General features: G+C 45.5%; 1 protein-coding gene across 6 annotated transcripts in view; it reads right to left on the bottom strand.

Annotated features, from left to right (window-relative positions):
• EVC2 (EvC ciliary complex subunit 2) overlaps positions 1-17,634 on the bottom strand; it is a 156,265-nt gene that overhangs the window by 96,582 nt on the left and 42,049 nt on the right. For all 6 annotated transcript variants that reach the window (XM_074395877.1, XM_074395880.1, XM_074395878.1 and 3 more), the window contains 2 exons: positions 11,535-11,669; positions 7,890-8,029 (listed from right to left, as the gene is read on the bottom strand). In XM_074395877.1, the coding sequence (XP_074251978.1) occupies positions 7,890-8,029; positions 11,535-11,669 (275 nt within the window). The remainder of the gene's footprint in view (positions 1-7,889; positions 8,030-11,534; positions 11,670-17,634) is intronic.

Below are 17,634 nucleotides of genomic sequence, written 5' to 3'. Positions count from 1 at the left end.
TGGGGTTTCCGTATCATTGCCCACTCCCTACTCCACCCACTGGCCAGACCTGACAGAATGCTCAGCCCTGGAGGAGGCAAAAAGGAGAAGCGGGACTTCCTCTCTCTGCCTCAAATCCTTCCTGTGCTTCCCTAACTCCATTTCACACATATCCTAATCAAGTTTCCCTGGAAGGCAACATTTCATTACGTTTGAAAGCATGCACTTGGAAGTCACAGGAACTTAGCTTTCAGTTTCAGCTTTACCCGGGAGGGACTGCATGAGCTCAGGTGGGTTATTCATGTCTCTGAGCCCAGTTTCCCCGCTGGCTAAGTGAGAATATTATCACTCACATCAAATGAGAGTCACCGGGAGGATTAGTCATAGTGCCTCTTATGATCAGGCTTTGTTTTAATCGCTTCATATATATATAGTAAGCCATTTAATCCTCACAAGGAAACCTTATAAGGGAGGTGATTAACATCTCTTACAGGTGAAGAAACTGAGGCACAGAAAAAATACCTTAAGTCATACAACTATTAAATGACAGAACTGGGATTTGAACCCATAACATGTCTCCAGAGTCCTTGCTGTACCATCTGTCCTACCGCCTCAAAACGGCATGCATGAAGCACGTAGCCCAGTGCCTGACACAGAACAGATGCTGGAAAATGTGACTTCTCAATGTTGCTGCTGTTGTTACGTCTGTCACATCTCTCTTGACATCATTCTTTATGGCAAAGAAAAGAAGATGCAGGGGAACCATGATAAACACATGGATGGATGAGTGGATGGCTGCATAGATAAATGGATAGATGGAAGGGCGGATAAATGGATGGAGGGATGGATGGATGGATGGATAATAGATGAACAAATGGAGGAATGCATGGGTAGGTGAATAGATGGGTGGATAGATGGCTGGTTGGATAGATGGAAGACTGGATAGTAGATGAAGGATGGATGACAGATAGATGGGTGTGTAGATGGAGATATAGATGGATGGATGATAGGTGGACAGGTGGGTGAATGGGCAAATTGATAGATGGGCAGATGGGTAGATGAGTAGATAGAAGAATGGATGGATGAACAGATGAATGAAAGAATGGGTGGGTGAAAAAGATGGGTGGAAGGACAGACGAGAGAATGAGTGGGTGAATGGGTGCCTGGGTGAATCGGGGGGGTGAATGAGATGATGAATGGGCAAATGAGTAGGTGGATGGCACATGGGTAGGCAGAAGAACAAGTGATGGGTGAGTGGGTGGATGGCTGGATGGGTAGATGAGTGGATTAATGACTGACAGGTAGTAGAGAGATAACATTTGAAACTCTTACCTGAAAGGGCAAATTGTGCTTTACCTGCAAGTCAGGAGACGAATCGAGGAAAGAACTGCAGGACGGAAAATGTAAAGGTAGCTTCAGAAATGGAATAAACCTTGGATGTTAGCTAAGTCACCTTTCCAACCAATATCTGGGTTTTCTCAACATCTTCTCTGCCAGGTAGTCCCCAGTCTCTGCTATGTGCACCCCCACAATGGGGAGCTAGCTGCCCCTCCAGGCTAACTCCCCTTATAGGAGAGCTTGGAGAAATAGAAAGGTCTTCATAATTAGCTGATATTTATCTTCCCACAATTTCCATGGATGTCCCAAGTTCTACCATTTTATACGTAACAACCTTGCAGATATCTGATGATCTTGATCACGTGAACACAAGATATCACCAATCCAGGCTAAACGGCCTTAGGCATCTGACACAGAGCCTTGCAGGCCACAGCGGGGATTTGGTTTTACTAGGGAACAGGAGGAAGCTGGCAAAAGCTTCTCAGTACAGGTGACCCAACCAGGTCCACTGAAAAGGCACCTCTGGCTGGGGTGTGAATGGACTGGAGGGTCAAGGATGGCGTGAAGTTGGTGTCAGAGGACAAAATAGAAATGGCAATATCTGGGACTCAGGTGCTAGTGACAAGATGGGAAGAGGTGGGAGCTCCAGGACAGAGAAGCTCCAGGGGAGAAGTCCCACGCAGGGACCAGCATGGAGGTGAAGTGAGGCTGTGTCAGGACGGCACCACAATTCAGCCGGCTGTTTGTAGTAAACACCGTGTTCACCACATGTGACACTGTATAAACGGATTTCTGGCTAAGGAGAGACGCACCTTCTGGGGAATATCAGCTGCCCAGCACTGAGATGGAGAACTACATTTGTATTCTGCGGCTGCTGTGACAAAGTACCACAAAGCAGGTGGCTTCAACCACTAGAAATGTGTCACCTCACAGCTTGGAGGCCAGAAGCCGAGACGAAGGTGTCAGCTCATGCAAACAACAGGCAGCTGGGCCAGGAAGCGAAGGTCTTCAGAAGCATCCTCCAGCCGGCAAGGGCTCAGAGCTGCAGCAGATAAAAGCCCTGAGGTGGGAGGGATGGCACGGAAGGTCTGCAGCCTTAGATCAGCATTCTTGTGAACTCAGAACCAAGTAGACGATGCATCATTGGGGTACTCTGCTCTCCTGCAGAAGTTGTGAAACTATTAAGCATCAGAATGACCAGAGCAATCTAAAGATGTAAAATGCAGCTCCCCAGGCCACTCTCAGGTTCTGCTTCACAGGGTGTGGCTTAGGGAGGTGTACTTGTTTCCTAGGGCACTTTCCTGTATAGCCAAGCACCTTCAGCTGGATATCTTAGAACAACAAACAGGTATATCCTCATAGTTCTGGAGGCCAACAGTACAAAGTCAAGATGTTGGCAGGGATGATTCCTTCAGGAGGGAAGGATCTGTTCCATGCCAGCTTGGTGTTGCCAGCAACCCTTGGTGTTTCTTAGCTTGTAGCCGCGTCATTTCCCATATCAAACCCTGTCCTTCCATCAGACAGAATCTCCCTGTGAGGGTGTCGCAGCCACAGGACATCCTTGGAGGGAGCTGGGTAGGCTGTGGGACCACATCACATCTGGAAACACACAGCGTTGTCTTCAGGATTGGGGAATGCTGCACCTCCTCCTAATCTTTGCTATCAAGTACCTTAGAGCCTCAAATCTTCTCTGCAAGTGACTTCTGCCAAGCACACCATTGTACAGTGGTACCCACTGATCCAGGCACTGCTGGAGGCACCACAGATGAATCAGCAAGCTAGACAGGAGGTCTCTGCACTCACAGAACTTACTGCCTAGCTGGGTGAGACAAAATACAACATTCATTTGAAAAAATCAGGTAGTTTCCAGCAGCCTTGAGTGTTGTGAAGAAAATTAGAATTTCAGGATGAAGAATGGAGGCAGTGCTGCTAGAGGGAAGGCCCCTCACTGGCTCGATGACCCTTCAATCTCTGCGCCCTCTCAACCTCCCATCCCAGCCTGGTCCTCCTTTGGGTCCTCAAATGCCCACATCCCTTCCCACCTCCTGTGCATGCTGCCCACCCCAAAACGCTCATCACCAGCTCTCAGCTTAACAAGCCTCCCTTAGAAGCATCCTCTCCACGATTCTTTAACAGAGCCCCTTGTCCCTTCACAGCTCTGACCACAGTGTCGAATCAGTTTCCGGTGCACGGAGCTGTGTTTTGCTTGTGTATGCTCTGTAAGGACAAAAGCCAAGACTCTCCCTTGCTAGTGTCCAGCAAACAAGAGGCTTGGGTCTACCCCAGTGTTTGGCGCTGAATGCACCCTAAGCAACAATCTGTTGGACTCATCAGTCCTTTGTTTGGTTTTTTTTTTTTTTTTTTTTTTTGAGATGGAGTTTCGCTCTTGTTACCCAGGCTGGAGTGCAATGGCGCGATCTCGGCTCACCGCAACCTCCGCCTCCTGGGTTCAGGCAATTCTCCTGCCTCAACCTCCTGAGTCGCTGGGATTACAGGCACGCGCCACCATGCCCATCTAATTTTTAGTATTTTTAGTAGAGACGGAGTTTCACCATGTTGACCAGGATGGTCTCAATCTCTTGACCTCGTGATCCACCCGCCTCGGCTTCCTAAAGTGCTGGGATTACAGGCGTGAGCCACCGCGCCTGGCCTTAATTACTTTTTTTAAGGTACTGCATGCATGAACCAGCAACCCAACCAAAGAACAAACGAGCAAAAGAACCTTGAATAAAGTGTTTCATTTATTTCCCTGGGCTTCGGACTTTTAGAGATGAGGAAGAAAATAATTTCTCTGCAGTGTTTATAAAGAATAAAAAAAGTAGTTGTAAAAATATACCGTATGGTTGGCACATAAAAAACTACTCAACACACATATTTAAAAGCCTCAATTTGACAAACACTCATGGCTTACTTACTTTGTACAAACACAATTTTGAGACAGTTTAGAGGCAATGTTGGGAGCATCCGAAAGGAGGGCTAAGCTTTATCTAACCAGAGGAAACAGACGTACGCCTGGGCTTCTTTTTTGTCTTATATTCTTTGACTCTCTGGAATATCTAAGCTTAGTCTTTTTAAAAAGCTGTTCGGTCAATAGAAGAAAAGATGGAAAGCATGCAGGCCTAAGCCGAATCCATTACTACCTCTGTGGCCTTGGGCAAAACCAATAAACCTGACTGAACCTCAGCTTCCTGGTCAAAAACGGGAGAGTTGGGAGAATGAAATAAGATCACAGGCGGGAGGTGTGTGGCAGTGGTCAGGCCCAGAGCAAGGCCGGAACTAAAACACGGTGAGCAGTCCACGCTCCTAGAAGCTTCCAGGACCAGCCAGTCCTGCCCGGTTCCTCCCTCCCCCGGTCCACCTCCATGATAACCACAGTCAAGGAGCCTGATAAAAATCAAAGGACATATTCCTTCCTCAAATCCTCTCTGTAAGAGACAGCCTATGAATAAGCAATGTAAAAGATAAACCACCACGCACACACGCACACACGTAGGAAATGCTCTTTGTCAAAAATAACTCAGCAGGATAGAGCGAAGTTTAGGCTCTGATGGGGCTTGAGAGGAGGTGGCAATCAAGTCACCTAATGGCATATTTAGATTCCCAGCTAAGCTTCCTCTTAGAATTACAAATGGGACAACTGATTTGCCAGAGAGAAATGCTATTTTTAGTGGGAAATGTATCACAGATTTCCACGCATACTAAGCTCCTGCCATTCTGAGTGACATTTTCTTTCTGGGAGCACCTAGGCAGGACTATACATCAAGATGGAAAGATTAAAAGTAATTGGCAATGCTGTAACTAGGGAAAAGAAAAAGACTGGGTTCCTAAAACTAGTGTCCAAATACAACGCCTGAAATGGAATTGGAGTTCAATAAATATTGAATGTTGGGACAGGAGGGAGGATGGGAAGCTGGGGGAGAGGAATAAATTTAGCTCACAAGCTGAACCCTCTCAGTGCATGCTTGATAATCAATGCTAAACACTCTTTAGGCAAAATAAGACAAGCTCCCAAGAGAAGTGAATATAAAATTCCAGAGGTGCAAGAACAAAATCATTATAAACTTCAACATTCCTATTGTAGTCAGGCATCAGGACTGGCAAAGTGGAGCAGCTGCTTATAATTTCCTTAAATGTAGGGACAAAGAAAGACTGGGCTTCCTACACCCCATCGCTTTTGAATAAAAAACAAAGAGAGGAGGATTAATATTTTCCTATTTTAAAGTACTAATTACTTTGGCCTGAAGGTTATAGAGTACTACATACTTGCAAATTAAATATCCAGGTGCTGATTGCACGATCCAAATCATTTCACTCTACTTTTCATTTTCACGTTTTGTAAGAAAACGGACTTTTCGCTCTGAAACCATTTGATAATTAGCTGCTCATACCACTTAATACAGTAAGTGACATTTATGAACCTCTGCCAATAACTTCTCCTCCCATTGCCTGTCCATTTCTCCCCACTCCTCTCAGACAAGGTGGCAAATTTTAATTTGTATCCTTGGCATTCTGATTAGGGAATTAAGTGAAAATGAAGAATCGCATCTTAATGGCTGCACAAGGCTTAATTAACCAAGCCACACAACTCTGGCACCCAGAAATGGATTAACGAGGCCTGACTCTCCTCCTGGCGCAAGGTCAGCCCTGCATTTCCGAGGCTGCAGGCCTGGCTCTTTCCAGGGCACTCAGGGAGGAAGGAGCAGCCATTCAAACAAGAGGAGAGTCCTTTCTGCTGAGAACAGTCACTGAGCTCAGGAAGTGCCATGAGTCAGACATAGCAGGGCTCTTCTCTCAGGCCAGTAAGTAGTTGCACCTGGAAATACCATTTGACCCAGCAATCCCATTACTGGGTATATGCCCAAAGGATTATAAATCATTCTATTATAGACACATGCACACATATGTTTACTGTGGCACTGTTCACAATAGCAAAGACTTGGAACCAACCCAAATGCCCATCAATGATAGACTGGATAAAGAAAATGTGGCACATACACACCAAGGAATACTATGCAGCCTTAAAATAGGATGAATTCATGTCCTTTGTAAGGACATGGATGAAGCTGGAAACCATCATTCTCAGCAAACTGACACAAGAACAGAAAACCAAACACCACATGTTCTCACTTATAAGTGGGTGTTGAACAATGAGAACACATGGACACAGGGAGGGGAACGTCACACACTGGGACCTGTTTGGGAGTAGCGGGGAGGGCTAGAGAAGGGATAGCAGCGGGGTGGGGGGCTAGGGGAAGGATAGCATTAGGAGAAATACCTAATGTAGATGACAGGATGATGGGTGCAGCAAATCACCATGGCACGTGTATACCTATGTAACAAACCTGCACATTCTGCACATGTTCCCCAGAACTTAAAGTATAATAATTTTTAAAAAGTGTATTATACAAGTTAGTTCTGTAAAGTTTGTAAGCTGTGTCTGGTACTATCTGTATTGCACATAGGTAGCACGATGATAATATTCACTAACTGCATAAGAAGGGAATTCAGTTTAGCACACAGCCACATCACTTGGTCCAGCCTCTCTCCCTCTGTCTCTTCTTTATTATCTATACTCAATATCCCAATCTGCACATCAGCCACACTTAGCTACTGACATCTCACCAAATGTATCTTGCTTCTTTCAAATTCTTACATCTGCCCTTTCTTTCCTCCATCTGAAAATTGTTTCCTCGCTTAATCAACTTGGAAACCTTCTTCATAAGCTTTCAGAATCAGTTCAGATTCTCTCCCTTAAATAATGAGTATTAGATTTAATACCTGGGTGATGAAATAATTTGCACAACAAACCCTTGTGACATAAGTTTACCTACACAACAAACCTATACACATATCCCTATATAACATAAAAGTTAAAAATAAACTTAAAGATTAAAATAATTAGGCCGGGCGCGGTGGCTCAAGCCTGTAATCCCAGCACTTTGGGAGGCCGAGACGGGTGGATCACGAGGTCGAGAGATCGAGACCATCCTGGTCAACATGGTGAAACCCCGTCTCTACTAAAAATACAAAAAAAAAAAAAATTAGCTGGGCATGGTGGCACGTGCCTGTAATCCCAGCTACTCAGGAGGCTGAGGCAGGAGAATTGCCTGAACCCAGGAGGCGGAGGTTGCGGTGAGCCGAGATCTTCAGCCTGGGTAACAAGAGCGAAACTCCGTCTCAAAAAAAAAAAAAAAAAAGAAATTAAAATAATTAGTTCAATGCCACCTCCAGAGGAAGCATTTCTATGACTCTCAGAAGTAACTACTTCCTCTTCTGTGCTCTGCCAGCCCTGATATTCCCATTGGCAAGGGTGCCACCCAATTTGCTGTCACTTCTGTTTATGGTTGGGTCTTCCCCACTGGATCAGATTTCCTTGGAGCAGGAAGTATGTTTTCTACACCTCTTTTCCTAGATGCCAAAAACGTCCAGTGCATAGCAGTTGTTGAATTATGACAAGAGAGGGGCGAACGATTAACTGAATGAATGGAATATACTCAGTGTTTGCTCTTACGTCACTGCTGTTAAAGCACTCATCACAACTATGGAAGTATAATGGGATTTAGAATTCTTACTCTTCTAAGGCTTGAAGCATGCTCCCAGGGTCCTCGGAAGACAGAATGTCTATCATTTGGTCGTTCAGGGAAAGGTCCTCATTCACACCATCAGCTGAGGTAAACAGCAAGGGTTCCAGCTTGCTCTCGTGCTGCCAAACCTTCAGGAGAATTGCAGAAGTAACAATTGAGTGAGCCTTCTTGTGAATTCCATGTGCTGGGAAAGCCAGGAGGAAAGGCCAGGGGTCTGCAGTCAGAGCCCCCATCAATCAGCCCCACCACTGTGACCACGGTAAACCCTGACAAACTTTTGCAAACATCCCTGAGCCTCCATTTTCTCCGCAAAGAAATGGGATCACAATTCCAGGAGCCCTGCATGCCGATGTTGTGTGGGTAAAGTGGAACAATGGACAGAAAGACCTTAAAGAGGTTTCACTATCATTATCTTTATCATTATTAGGTAGAGGAAACCTCACAATGGATATGGTGGGCCTTGCCATCAGAAATCTGGTTGGTTTCTAATCAGAATAGAGGATTGGGCTCAGCATGGTGGTTCATGCCTGTAATCCCAGCACTTTGGGAGACTGAGGTGGGCGGATCGCTTGAGGTCAGGAGTTCGAGACCAGCCTGGCCAACATGGTGAAACCCCATCTCTACTAAAACTACAAAAATTAGCCAGGCATGGTGGCAGGCGCCTGTAATCCCAGCTACTCAGGAGGCTGAGACAGGAGAACTGCTTGAACCTGGTAGGCAGAGGTTGCAGTGAGCTGTGATTGTGCCAGTATATTCCAGCCTGGGTGACAGAGACTCTGCGAGAGTGAAGGAAGGAAGGAAGGAGGGAGGGATGGAGGGAGGGACAGAGGGAAAGAAGGAAGGAGGGAAGGAAAGAAGGGAGGGAGGGAGGAAAAGAAAGGGAAGGAGGAAAGGAGGGAAGAAAGGAAGGAGGGAGGGAAGGAGGGAAGGAGGGAAGGAAGGAGAGAGAAAATAGGATTGTGAGCTGGAAGTGACATTAAGATACCCAAGCCCAACCCTCTGATTGGATAGAAGATATATCTGCTTTGTCCCCAATATCATTAACTCTGCAAAAATACATGACAGCTAGAGCTAACCTTTACCAATTCCTGTTCCTGTGGCAGGGATGATTTTCAGCACTTTCTATGTGTTATCATGAAGCTGTTACAACAAGGAAGTATTGGTGCCCCCACTTTACAAACAGGAAAACTGAGGCTCAGAGAAGGGGAATCAGGTTATTGAAGGTCACACAGCTCAAAAGAGCCCAGCTGATTTCTGATCGCAATCCAACTCTGAAGGCTGCCTTCTGTTTTAGAGCATGGCCATCACCATGTTGGCAAAAAAAAAAAAAAAAAAAAGAAAGAAAAACATGAAAAGAGTTCATTCTGTGATGCCAGGAAAAAAGGGTCTTCAGGCCTTAAAACAAATTCATACCCTTGCTTTTTCCTCTGTGCAGTTCTAATGATCTGCCTTAATCTCTGGGAAATAAATCCTGCTCCGACATCAAAGCAGCAGGGTGCGTTTAGTTCTGATTGATAACAGCTTTGGGAGAATCAGTACAAGGTCTGATTAGATGGGCCGTTTTTCTTCTCACTTTTGCCTGCCAAGGAGATTGTGGGCTGACCTCATTTTGAAATGACAATCCTGTCCTCCAGGAAGCAGGCACAAAATGAACAGGCCCCTCACCCAGGCTGGGGTGGAATTTCCAGCCTCCAGAGAGGAGAGAGAGGGAGTCCCCAGAAGCCAGGTACTAGCCTGTGCCTGGTCACGTTAAGCAAGTTATTTAACCTCATGGACCTCAGAGTTTATGATCTAAGGGGAAGGACAAAGATGATAGATGTTCCTGCCAGGGTGTTGCCCCTCTGGGTGACAATGAGTCACCGTAGGGCCCCTGGCACGGCTGGTTCTTTGCCATGTCCCCTGCCTTGAGCACTGCAGTGCCTGCCAGCCCACGACCCACCAGCGTGTATCCCCACTCCTTCCCTGAACGATCCTGCTGGCCTCAGATGCCATGTCAGGAGCATGTCCCCTTCCTTCTTGCCTTTCTGCCTCCCTGTCACCAACCGATAACTTAGTGGACATCTCTCCCAGCCCTTCTGCCCCTGGGTACAGTGATGCTGTGGCTGCTTCTGCTCCATCTCCAGAGCCCCTGGGCAGGACTAAGCCCCAGGCCCCACAGAGGCCCCTGACGAAACACACCCTTTACCAGCTACCTTCCCTTCCTGCCCCACTTCCCACCCCACCCCTTATGTCCTGGGATCACTTCCCACATAAACTACTTGGATTGGAATTTCAGTCTCAGGGTGTGCTTTTGAGGGAACCCACCCTCAGACAGGAATGCAAAGATGGAGAAGCTCCCTGTCCGGTCCAATGTATGACAACAGGTGCCTCATGGAGCCAAGTGGAGGACCTGAGAAAGGACCCCTACCCTACGGGAAGTGGCCTGCCACGCCTTGCAGGCAGAGGCATTGGCCAAATTGAGGCTCGGAGGATGGGTAAGAATTGCCCTAAGTGAGGAGAGAGGACAGGAAAATGCTCAGGCGTGTGGACGAGGAGCTCAGCACCCTCAGGGAAGCTGGGTCACTGGGTACAGCGGGAAGCCGGGGTGTGAGGCCGGACCTGGCAGGGGGAGCAGCTGGAAGCCAGTCTCGGGGGGCTTCGAAATCCGGGCTCAAGGGTCTGGGCTTCAGTCTGAGGATAACTGGGAGTCTCCCAAAGCTTTTCCACGGGGACTGCAGAATGAGACCTGCATGTGGTGCCGCAAGAATACAAAGCAGCCAAGGTGAGTGGGGTCATGGGCTGCAAGTAGGGCAACAGGATGCGTAGGGGTGACGGGCTGCGTGGGGGCGACGGGCTGAGTGTGGGTGACAGTATGCATCGTCGTGTGGGTGACGGGCTGCGTGGAGGTGACAGACTGTGTACCAGGTAATAGCTGCACGAGTTCTCCCACCTGGCTGGTGGTTAGAATCATTGGGGGAAGTTTTGGTCAGGTGCAGTGGCTCACACCTGTAAATCCAGCACTTTGGGAGGCTAAGGTGGGCAAATCACAAGGTCAAGAGATTAAGACCATCCTGGCCAACATGGTGAAACCCGGTCCCTACTAAAAATACAAAAATTAGCTGGGTGTGGTGGTGCACACCTGTCATCCCAGCTACTAGGGAGGCTGAGGCAGGAGAATCGCTTGAACCCAGAAGGCAGAAATTGTAGTGAGCTGAGATCACACACTGCACTCCAGCCTGGTGACAGAGGAAACTCTGTCTCAAAAAACACGGGGAAGTTTTAATAATGACTAAGCCGGGCATGTTGGTGTAGCTGCAGTCCCAACTGCTTGGAAGGCTGAGGCAGGAGGATTGCTAAAGCCCAGGAGTTCCAAGTTAAAGTGTTTTTTATCGTGCCTATGAACAGCCACTGCACTCAGCCTGAACAGAACAGCGAGACCCTGGCTCTTAAGGGGGAAAAAAAAAAAAAAAAAGAATGATGGGGATGCATCCCAGGACAAACGCACCAGTTTTGGAGGCAGGCCGTGGACATGGGTTTTGTGCACAGTCCCCTCAGTGATGCTGGTGGAGATCTAGGGCTGAGACCCACAGAACTGAAGGATGAACTTCAACCTTGCATCCCCCACCTTCCAAACCACCCTCAGGGAAGACTCACCCGATGTCTCGTGAGCATGCTTCCCTTCAGACACTGATAGCGAACCATGAGGAAGAGGGCAGCCCAGGTCAGCACAAGGGAGAGGAGGAAGGCGAAGAAGAACCCCGCTGCGTGGAGGCCATGGTTTGGCAGAACCTGCGAGGACAGGAGGAGAGCAGGATTCATGTGAGGTCAGACTGCGTGTCTCCCAGGCCACACAGGTGATGGAGTGTCAGAGAGACCAAGCAGGGAGCCGGGACACTCACTGGCATCTGAGTCCCGCTCTGCCAGCTATTGGCTGGCTGCCTGGAGGCCCTCAATGGTCCCCTGTGAGCCTGAGTTTCCTCAGTGCATGACAAGCCTGTCAAAGAGCTGACGCATGGTGACTTGCACACAGTAGGGCCATCCAACCCCAAGCCTAGCACATCACAGACACTCAAGAATGTTAAGTTCCCAAATCAAATACGTGACAATCCAAAGGAAGCACTAGCAATCCATGACATTTTCTGAGAATCAGGGGCAGAATTCTGCAGAGGCCACAGAAAGAACCCATGGCACCCTCACCTTCCTGCCATACACTGTAACTTTAAATTAAATAATTAAACCCCAATTTTAATGGTATTACATTTAGAGAAAATCTCATCTTCTGACTAGTGAGATTAGTGCCCCACACTTGCCCCCACCCCTCCTTCCCCATTTCTGCCTTCCAAAATTTATTAGGTTTATATCATATATATTTTGTTCTGCAACCTGAATTCGGTCCTGATGATTGTTTATAGGTTAATTCCAGCAACTACAAAATTTAAAAGACAATATTATTACTATGATTAGGCAAATGCTGCTCACTGCAGAGTAAAGTAACTGGATCCAATCCTGTGTCACTAAATACTGGCCCCACAAAGGAGTATGTTTCTAATTCACCTCCCTTTCTCACACTTTATTAATTTTTCCAAATCGGGCTACATCTTCAGTTTGCTTCAATATGAATTAGCATTTCCTTGTATGACTTTCTGTTTTTCCTGAAGTTTTTCACCGTCTTTCTTTTTTCTTTTTTTCTTCCTAGTATACACCCATTTTCTTAATAATACTATCTGTTACAGAGAGTACAATTTACTTTTTCTCAAAGTTATCACTCCCAGAGTTCTCTGACTTTCTCATTTAATCAGACCTGGCTACTTTCTAGGTTTTCTGGTATCATAGTGAGCTTTTTCTTTTTCTTCACTGCCTTCTATATTGTCACAGCATTACCGATTGAAGAAAAACTGTATTCCTTGGATCCCATTTCTTCCTTTTTATTGGATAATTCTTTTTTATTTTGATGAAGTATCCTAAGTATCTACTGATGCTCAAGTAAGTTTGTTTAGAGAAGAAATGTTCTTTTCTCACATCTGGCCACGCTGTCACTTAGCCCTCAATTTGATTGATAGCGTGGCTGGGTATATAACTCAAGGTTCAAAGTCACTTTCCCTCAGAATGTTGATGGTGCCATTCCACTGTCTTCTGACAGAAGTGCACCTGATAACCTTTTAGAAGGATCTGTTTTTGCTTTGTGGGTGCTTTTAAGATTTCCCCCTTTTCCCTATAGTTCTGAATATCTTACCACTTAAAAGAAGATTTTTGAATACGTTTCTACTAATATATAAAAAGGCTTATATACTAAGCCTTATATACTAAGGCTTATGTACTGATGCATGGTGACTTGCACACAGTAGGGCCATCCAACACAGTTTTGCATACTGTGTATGCAAAACAATACACAGTATAATCTCGATTTCATTAAAATAAAAATAATATGGATATATATACATACACATGTGTAAATTATAAGGAAAATCCTGTAGAATTTTATTTGAACATAATTTCTTCATGAGGTTTTTCACCTTCTTTATGCTTGTTTTCTAATATTTCCAAATGGGCATGTATTACTTGTGTAATAGGATACAATAATAATTATTATTACTATTATTATGATGATTATAAAAAAATGTAAGGCAAGTTTGACAGATGAAAATCACCCAGACTGCTGAGTCTTTTCAACCCAAATCACAACTCGACTTCTTCCTCTTTTCAATCCTGCCTCATTCTTCTTCCTTTCATAGGGAGTTTTGATTGTACCAAGGATCCCCAAGGCCACCTGCATACAATTACACTCATAAGTATGATTTATTACAGCAAAAAGACACAAAGCAAAGTCAGAAATGGGAAGAATGGAGTAAAGTCCAAGGAAAACCAGGCATATGCTTCCAGACTCCAGTGGAGTCACAAGACATGCTGAATGCCCCCAGCGAGGGGCTGTGACAACTCATGTGAAATGTGGTCTGCCAGGGAAGCTCATTAGGGACTCATTGTCCAGGGTTTTTATTCGAGGCTGATCATGTAGGCACCCTGTGCCTGGCATGTACCAAAATTTTATACTCCAAGGAAAACAGCAGATAATCAGTGTAAACTATACTACATGTGAAAAACACTTTAGGTACAGGGAGCCACTCTTACAGGTTTTAAGAAGATGGGAATCCTGAAATCCAAGTTCACAGACACAAGTCCAGGATCAATAATGTAAGCAAGCCTTTCTAAGGATAGCAGCCTCCAGTTGGATATGCTAACTTTTCTCTGTACAATGGTAACCATATTTACCCAAAACTCTGCATCAGCATCTTTCTCCAGAAAAGCAAACCTGTGACAATTAGTTTAATTCAAAATGGCTCCAGACCATGGGACGCTGAATGTATTGTTTAGGGGCTAGAAGACAACTAGCCTGTTCCTCATTTTTGCAGCCACAATGCAGACTGTAGTCAAGGGTACATTTTTTTCTGACCGACCAATGAGGCCACCCTAACCTTCCAGACTTCAAAGCTAAGTTAGGTCAGAAACAGGAGCTTCAGTTCAAATGTTTATTGAAACCTCAATCAAAGTGTGATGCCGCTTATAACTCACCTTTGATAAATCAGACTCTGTCCACAAAGGCTCTTGTAAGAGACTGACAGAGAACCAATTCTGTTTTCCTGCTCTAACATCCCCCTGATCCTAAATCTTGAATTTTGATTACCACCAAAATGAAATCAAAGTACTCCATTTGTTCTGGAAATGTCCCTCTGCTCCCTGAGCCCTGACTGTGTACCCACCAGACAAGAAAAAAAATCAATAAACTAGATAAGCATGAATAGCACTGCATGGAGGTGATGTCAAAATATTGATAGAAAGGAAACTGAAAAAATCCATCTGTAAAAGAACACAGAAGCTAAAGATCAGTAATCTGTTTTCAAAATTGTTAATCCCCTTTTCCTTCAAAGAGCAACAACTTGTTTTTTCATCTTTGAGAAGAAGGAATGGGATTTAAAGGGGATTAACAATTGTGATTACCTGCAATACACCAATCTCTGGGATAGACAAATGTAGTAAGTTGAGTTGAGCTGTGCCCTCTAAAAAGATATGTTGAGGTCCCAACCCCAATACCTACGAATGTGACCTTATTTAGAAATTGAGTCTTTGTCAATGCAGTCAAGTTAAGATGAGGTCATATTGGGTCACGGTGAGTCCTAAATCCAATGGCTGTCCTGAGGAGGGGAAGATTTGTAGACACACACAGAGATGAGGCCCATGTCAAGATGGAGCAGATACTGAGTGATGCAGCCATAAGCCAAGGAATGCCAAGGATCTCTGAAGCCACCAGAAGCTAAGAAGGGGCAGAGAAAGATGCTTGTCCAGAGTCTTTAGAAGGAGTGTGGTCTTGCCTGCCAACATCTTAATTTCAGACTTCTAGCCTGCAGGACTGTGAGAAAGTAAATTGCTGTTGTTTTAAGGTACTAAGCTTGTGGAGATTTGTTATGGCAGCCTGAGGACACTAACACAGTGCTTCATATACTTTATTTCATTCAATCTTCTGTAATCCCGTGGGACACGTATCATCCCTGTTCTACTGATAGACAAATGGAGACGCAAAGAGATTGAATAATTACTCGAAGCCCACAGCTAAAACAGAATTAGCTCTGTGGGACTCCAATATGTATGTTTTCCCCACTGGAGCTGGCTACTACTTACTGTCTAGGGGGCTGCACATTTTTCTAAAACGTTTCTAGTCTTAATCTCCCACACCATGGTAGAAGTTAGCTGTATGGCTGAGATTATGTATGGGCAGCATCACTCCACTGTAAAAGGCAGCAACAGAACTCTCTCGTGTGTTCCTTCTCTCCTTTTCCCCCATTCCTTCCTCCTCCTTCAAGAAATAGAAGTGGATAGCTGAGTCAGGCTACCTTAAATCTCTTCCTCTTTCCACTCCCGTCTTCTAAATGTAAATCTTAAGATCTTACTTTCCTTTGGCCACATGGGCATGGCTAAGAGCAACTGAAGAGCAGTGGTACTTAGGACAGTTCAGTGGAGCAGGGTCTTGATCAATGCTTAAAAGTAGCAACACAACTGTGGGAATCTAGGAAGGATCTAGGAAGAGGTAAAAACCAGGGCCGGTTCTGCAGATACCATCACCTTTCACCCCCTTCTCTTACAATTCCTGCTTTCTGGCACCAAGTAACAAGCAAACTTAGGTAGAGCCTACCTTCATGGAGCAAACCCACTCATGACCCTCACTTTCTTCATTTGTCTGTGTTGTTAAATTATGCTAGGTCCTGCCCTGCCTACAGTGCCTCTACTCCTCAATCTTCTTCTTCCATGAAGAATGACCAAAGAAGAGTAAGATCTCAATATGTAATTTTATGGTAAGAAGGAGGCTCCACATAATCACTACCATCACTATCATCATCAACAACATCACTCTACCACCATCATTATCAACATCATCAATATCCCTATTACCACCATCTTCACCATCACCATAATGATCAACACCTTCATTAATACCATGATCACCATCATCAGCAGCATCATCATTAAATTCATCATCACCATCACCATCACCACCATGACCATCACCATCATCACCATCACCAACTCATTATCAACATCATTAGTATCTCCATCATTATCATCTTTATCATTACTGTCAACACCATCATGATCACTATCAGCAGCATCACCATCAAATTCAGCATCACCATCACCATCACCACCATGACCATCACCATCATCATTATCAACATCTTTAGTATCTTCATCATCATCCTTATCATCACCATCAACACCATCATGATCACTATCAGCAGCATCACCATCAATTCATCATCATCATCATCATCATCATCACCATCACCACCATCATTATCAACATCATCAATATCCCCATCACCATCATCTTCACATTGGCCATTACCACCTTCACTATCAACATCATCAATATCACCATGACCATCATCTTGTGTAGGGCTGAGGGCCCCACAGGGTCGTGGGGTGTGCCTTATGCTGCACTGAGGCGCAGGATCTGAGAAATAAAGAGACAGGACACAGAAGTACAAGGAAAATGCAGCTGGGCTCAGGGGGCCACGCCACCTATAAGCAGAGTCAGGTGAGGCCCCGAATGTCCAGAAGCATGAGTATTTATTGTGTATAGGTTAGGGGGCAAGGCAGTGAGTGAAATCATCTTTAAGGATAGTGATAGGGTCATGAGCAATAAAACATGGGGTCCACCCCCATTAGGTCACCTAGGCCAGGAGGTAGACAGTGTACAGCAAGGGGCCCGTTCCCATGAATGCAAGGGCCGTGTGCAGTGAAGAGGGTGCAGTGTGCGATGCTTCCATCTATGGCTAAACTACTTCTAAGAAGATTTATAGGAGGATGCTTTAAGTCACATAGCAGTGACGGAGCTGTCAAGGCTACCACCACCTTCTGGCAGCTTCCAATGAGTTCTATGGGAAGATGCTTTTCTAGCAGCATAGTAGCAAGAACTGATAAAGTTCACAGTCAGCAAGGTGGATTGCCGGTTTGAGGGCAGCCTTCCACAAGAACTGGAGCAAGGTCCTACAACTCCTTTATCAGGAGGAGTGGCTCTTGCCCCAAGCCTACCATACAGCGGGTATCTTTATGACACTGAACGCTGCCACCTGGGCCATGGATTCTTGTCCTGGTATAACTGGTTTCCCTGAAATCATGCTCTGCACTGCATTTGCTCTAGACATTTCTCTGATTACAAGCTACTTATTCTTAATTCACGCTCTGTACGGTGTCCACTCTAGGC

The sequence above is a fragment of the Saimiri boliviensis genome, chromosome 3, assembly GCF_048565385.1.
Source record: "Saimiri boliviensis isolate mSaiBol1 chromosome 3, mSaiBol1.pri, whole genome shotgun sequence".
In the NCBI taxonomy this organism is placed as follows: Eukaryota; Metazoa; Chordata; class Mammalia; order Primates; family Cebidae; genus Saimiri; species Saimiri boliviensis.
Note: the sequence above shows the minus strand (reverse complement) of the source record. Positions and strands in the feature narration are given on the sequence as shown.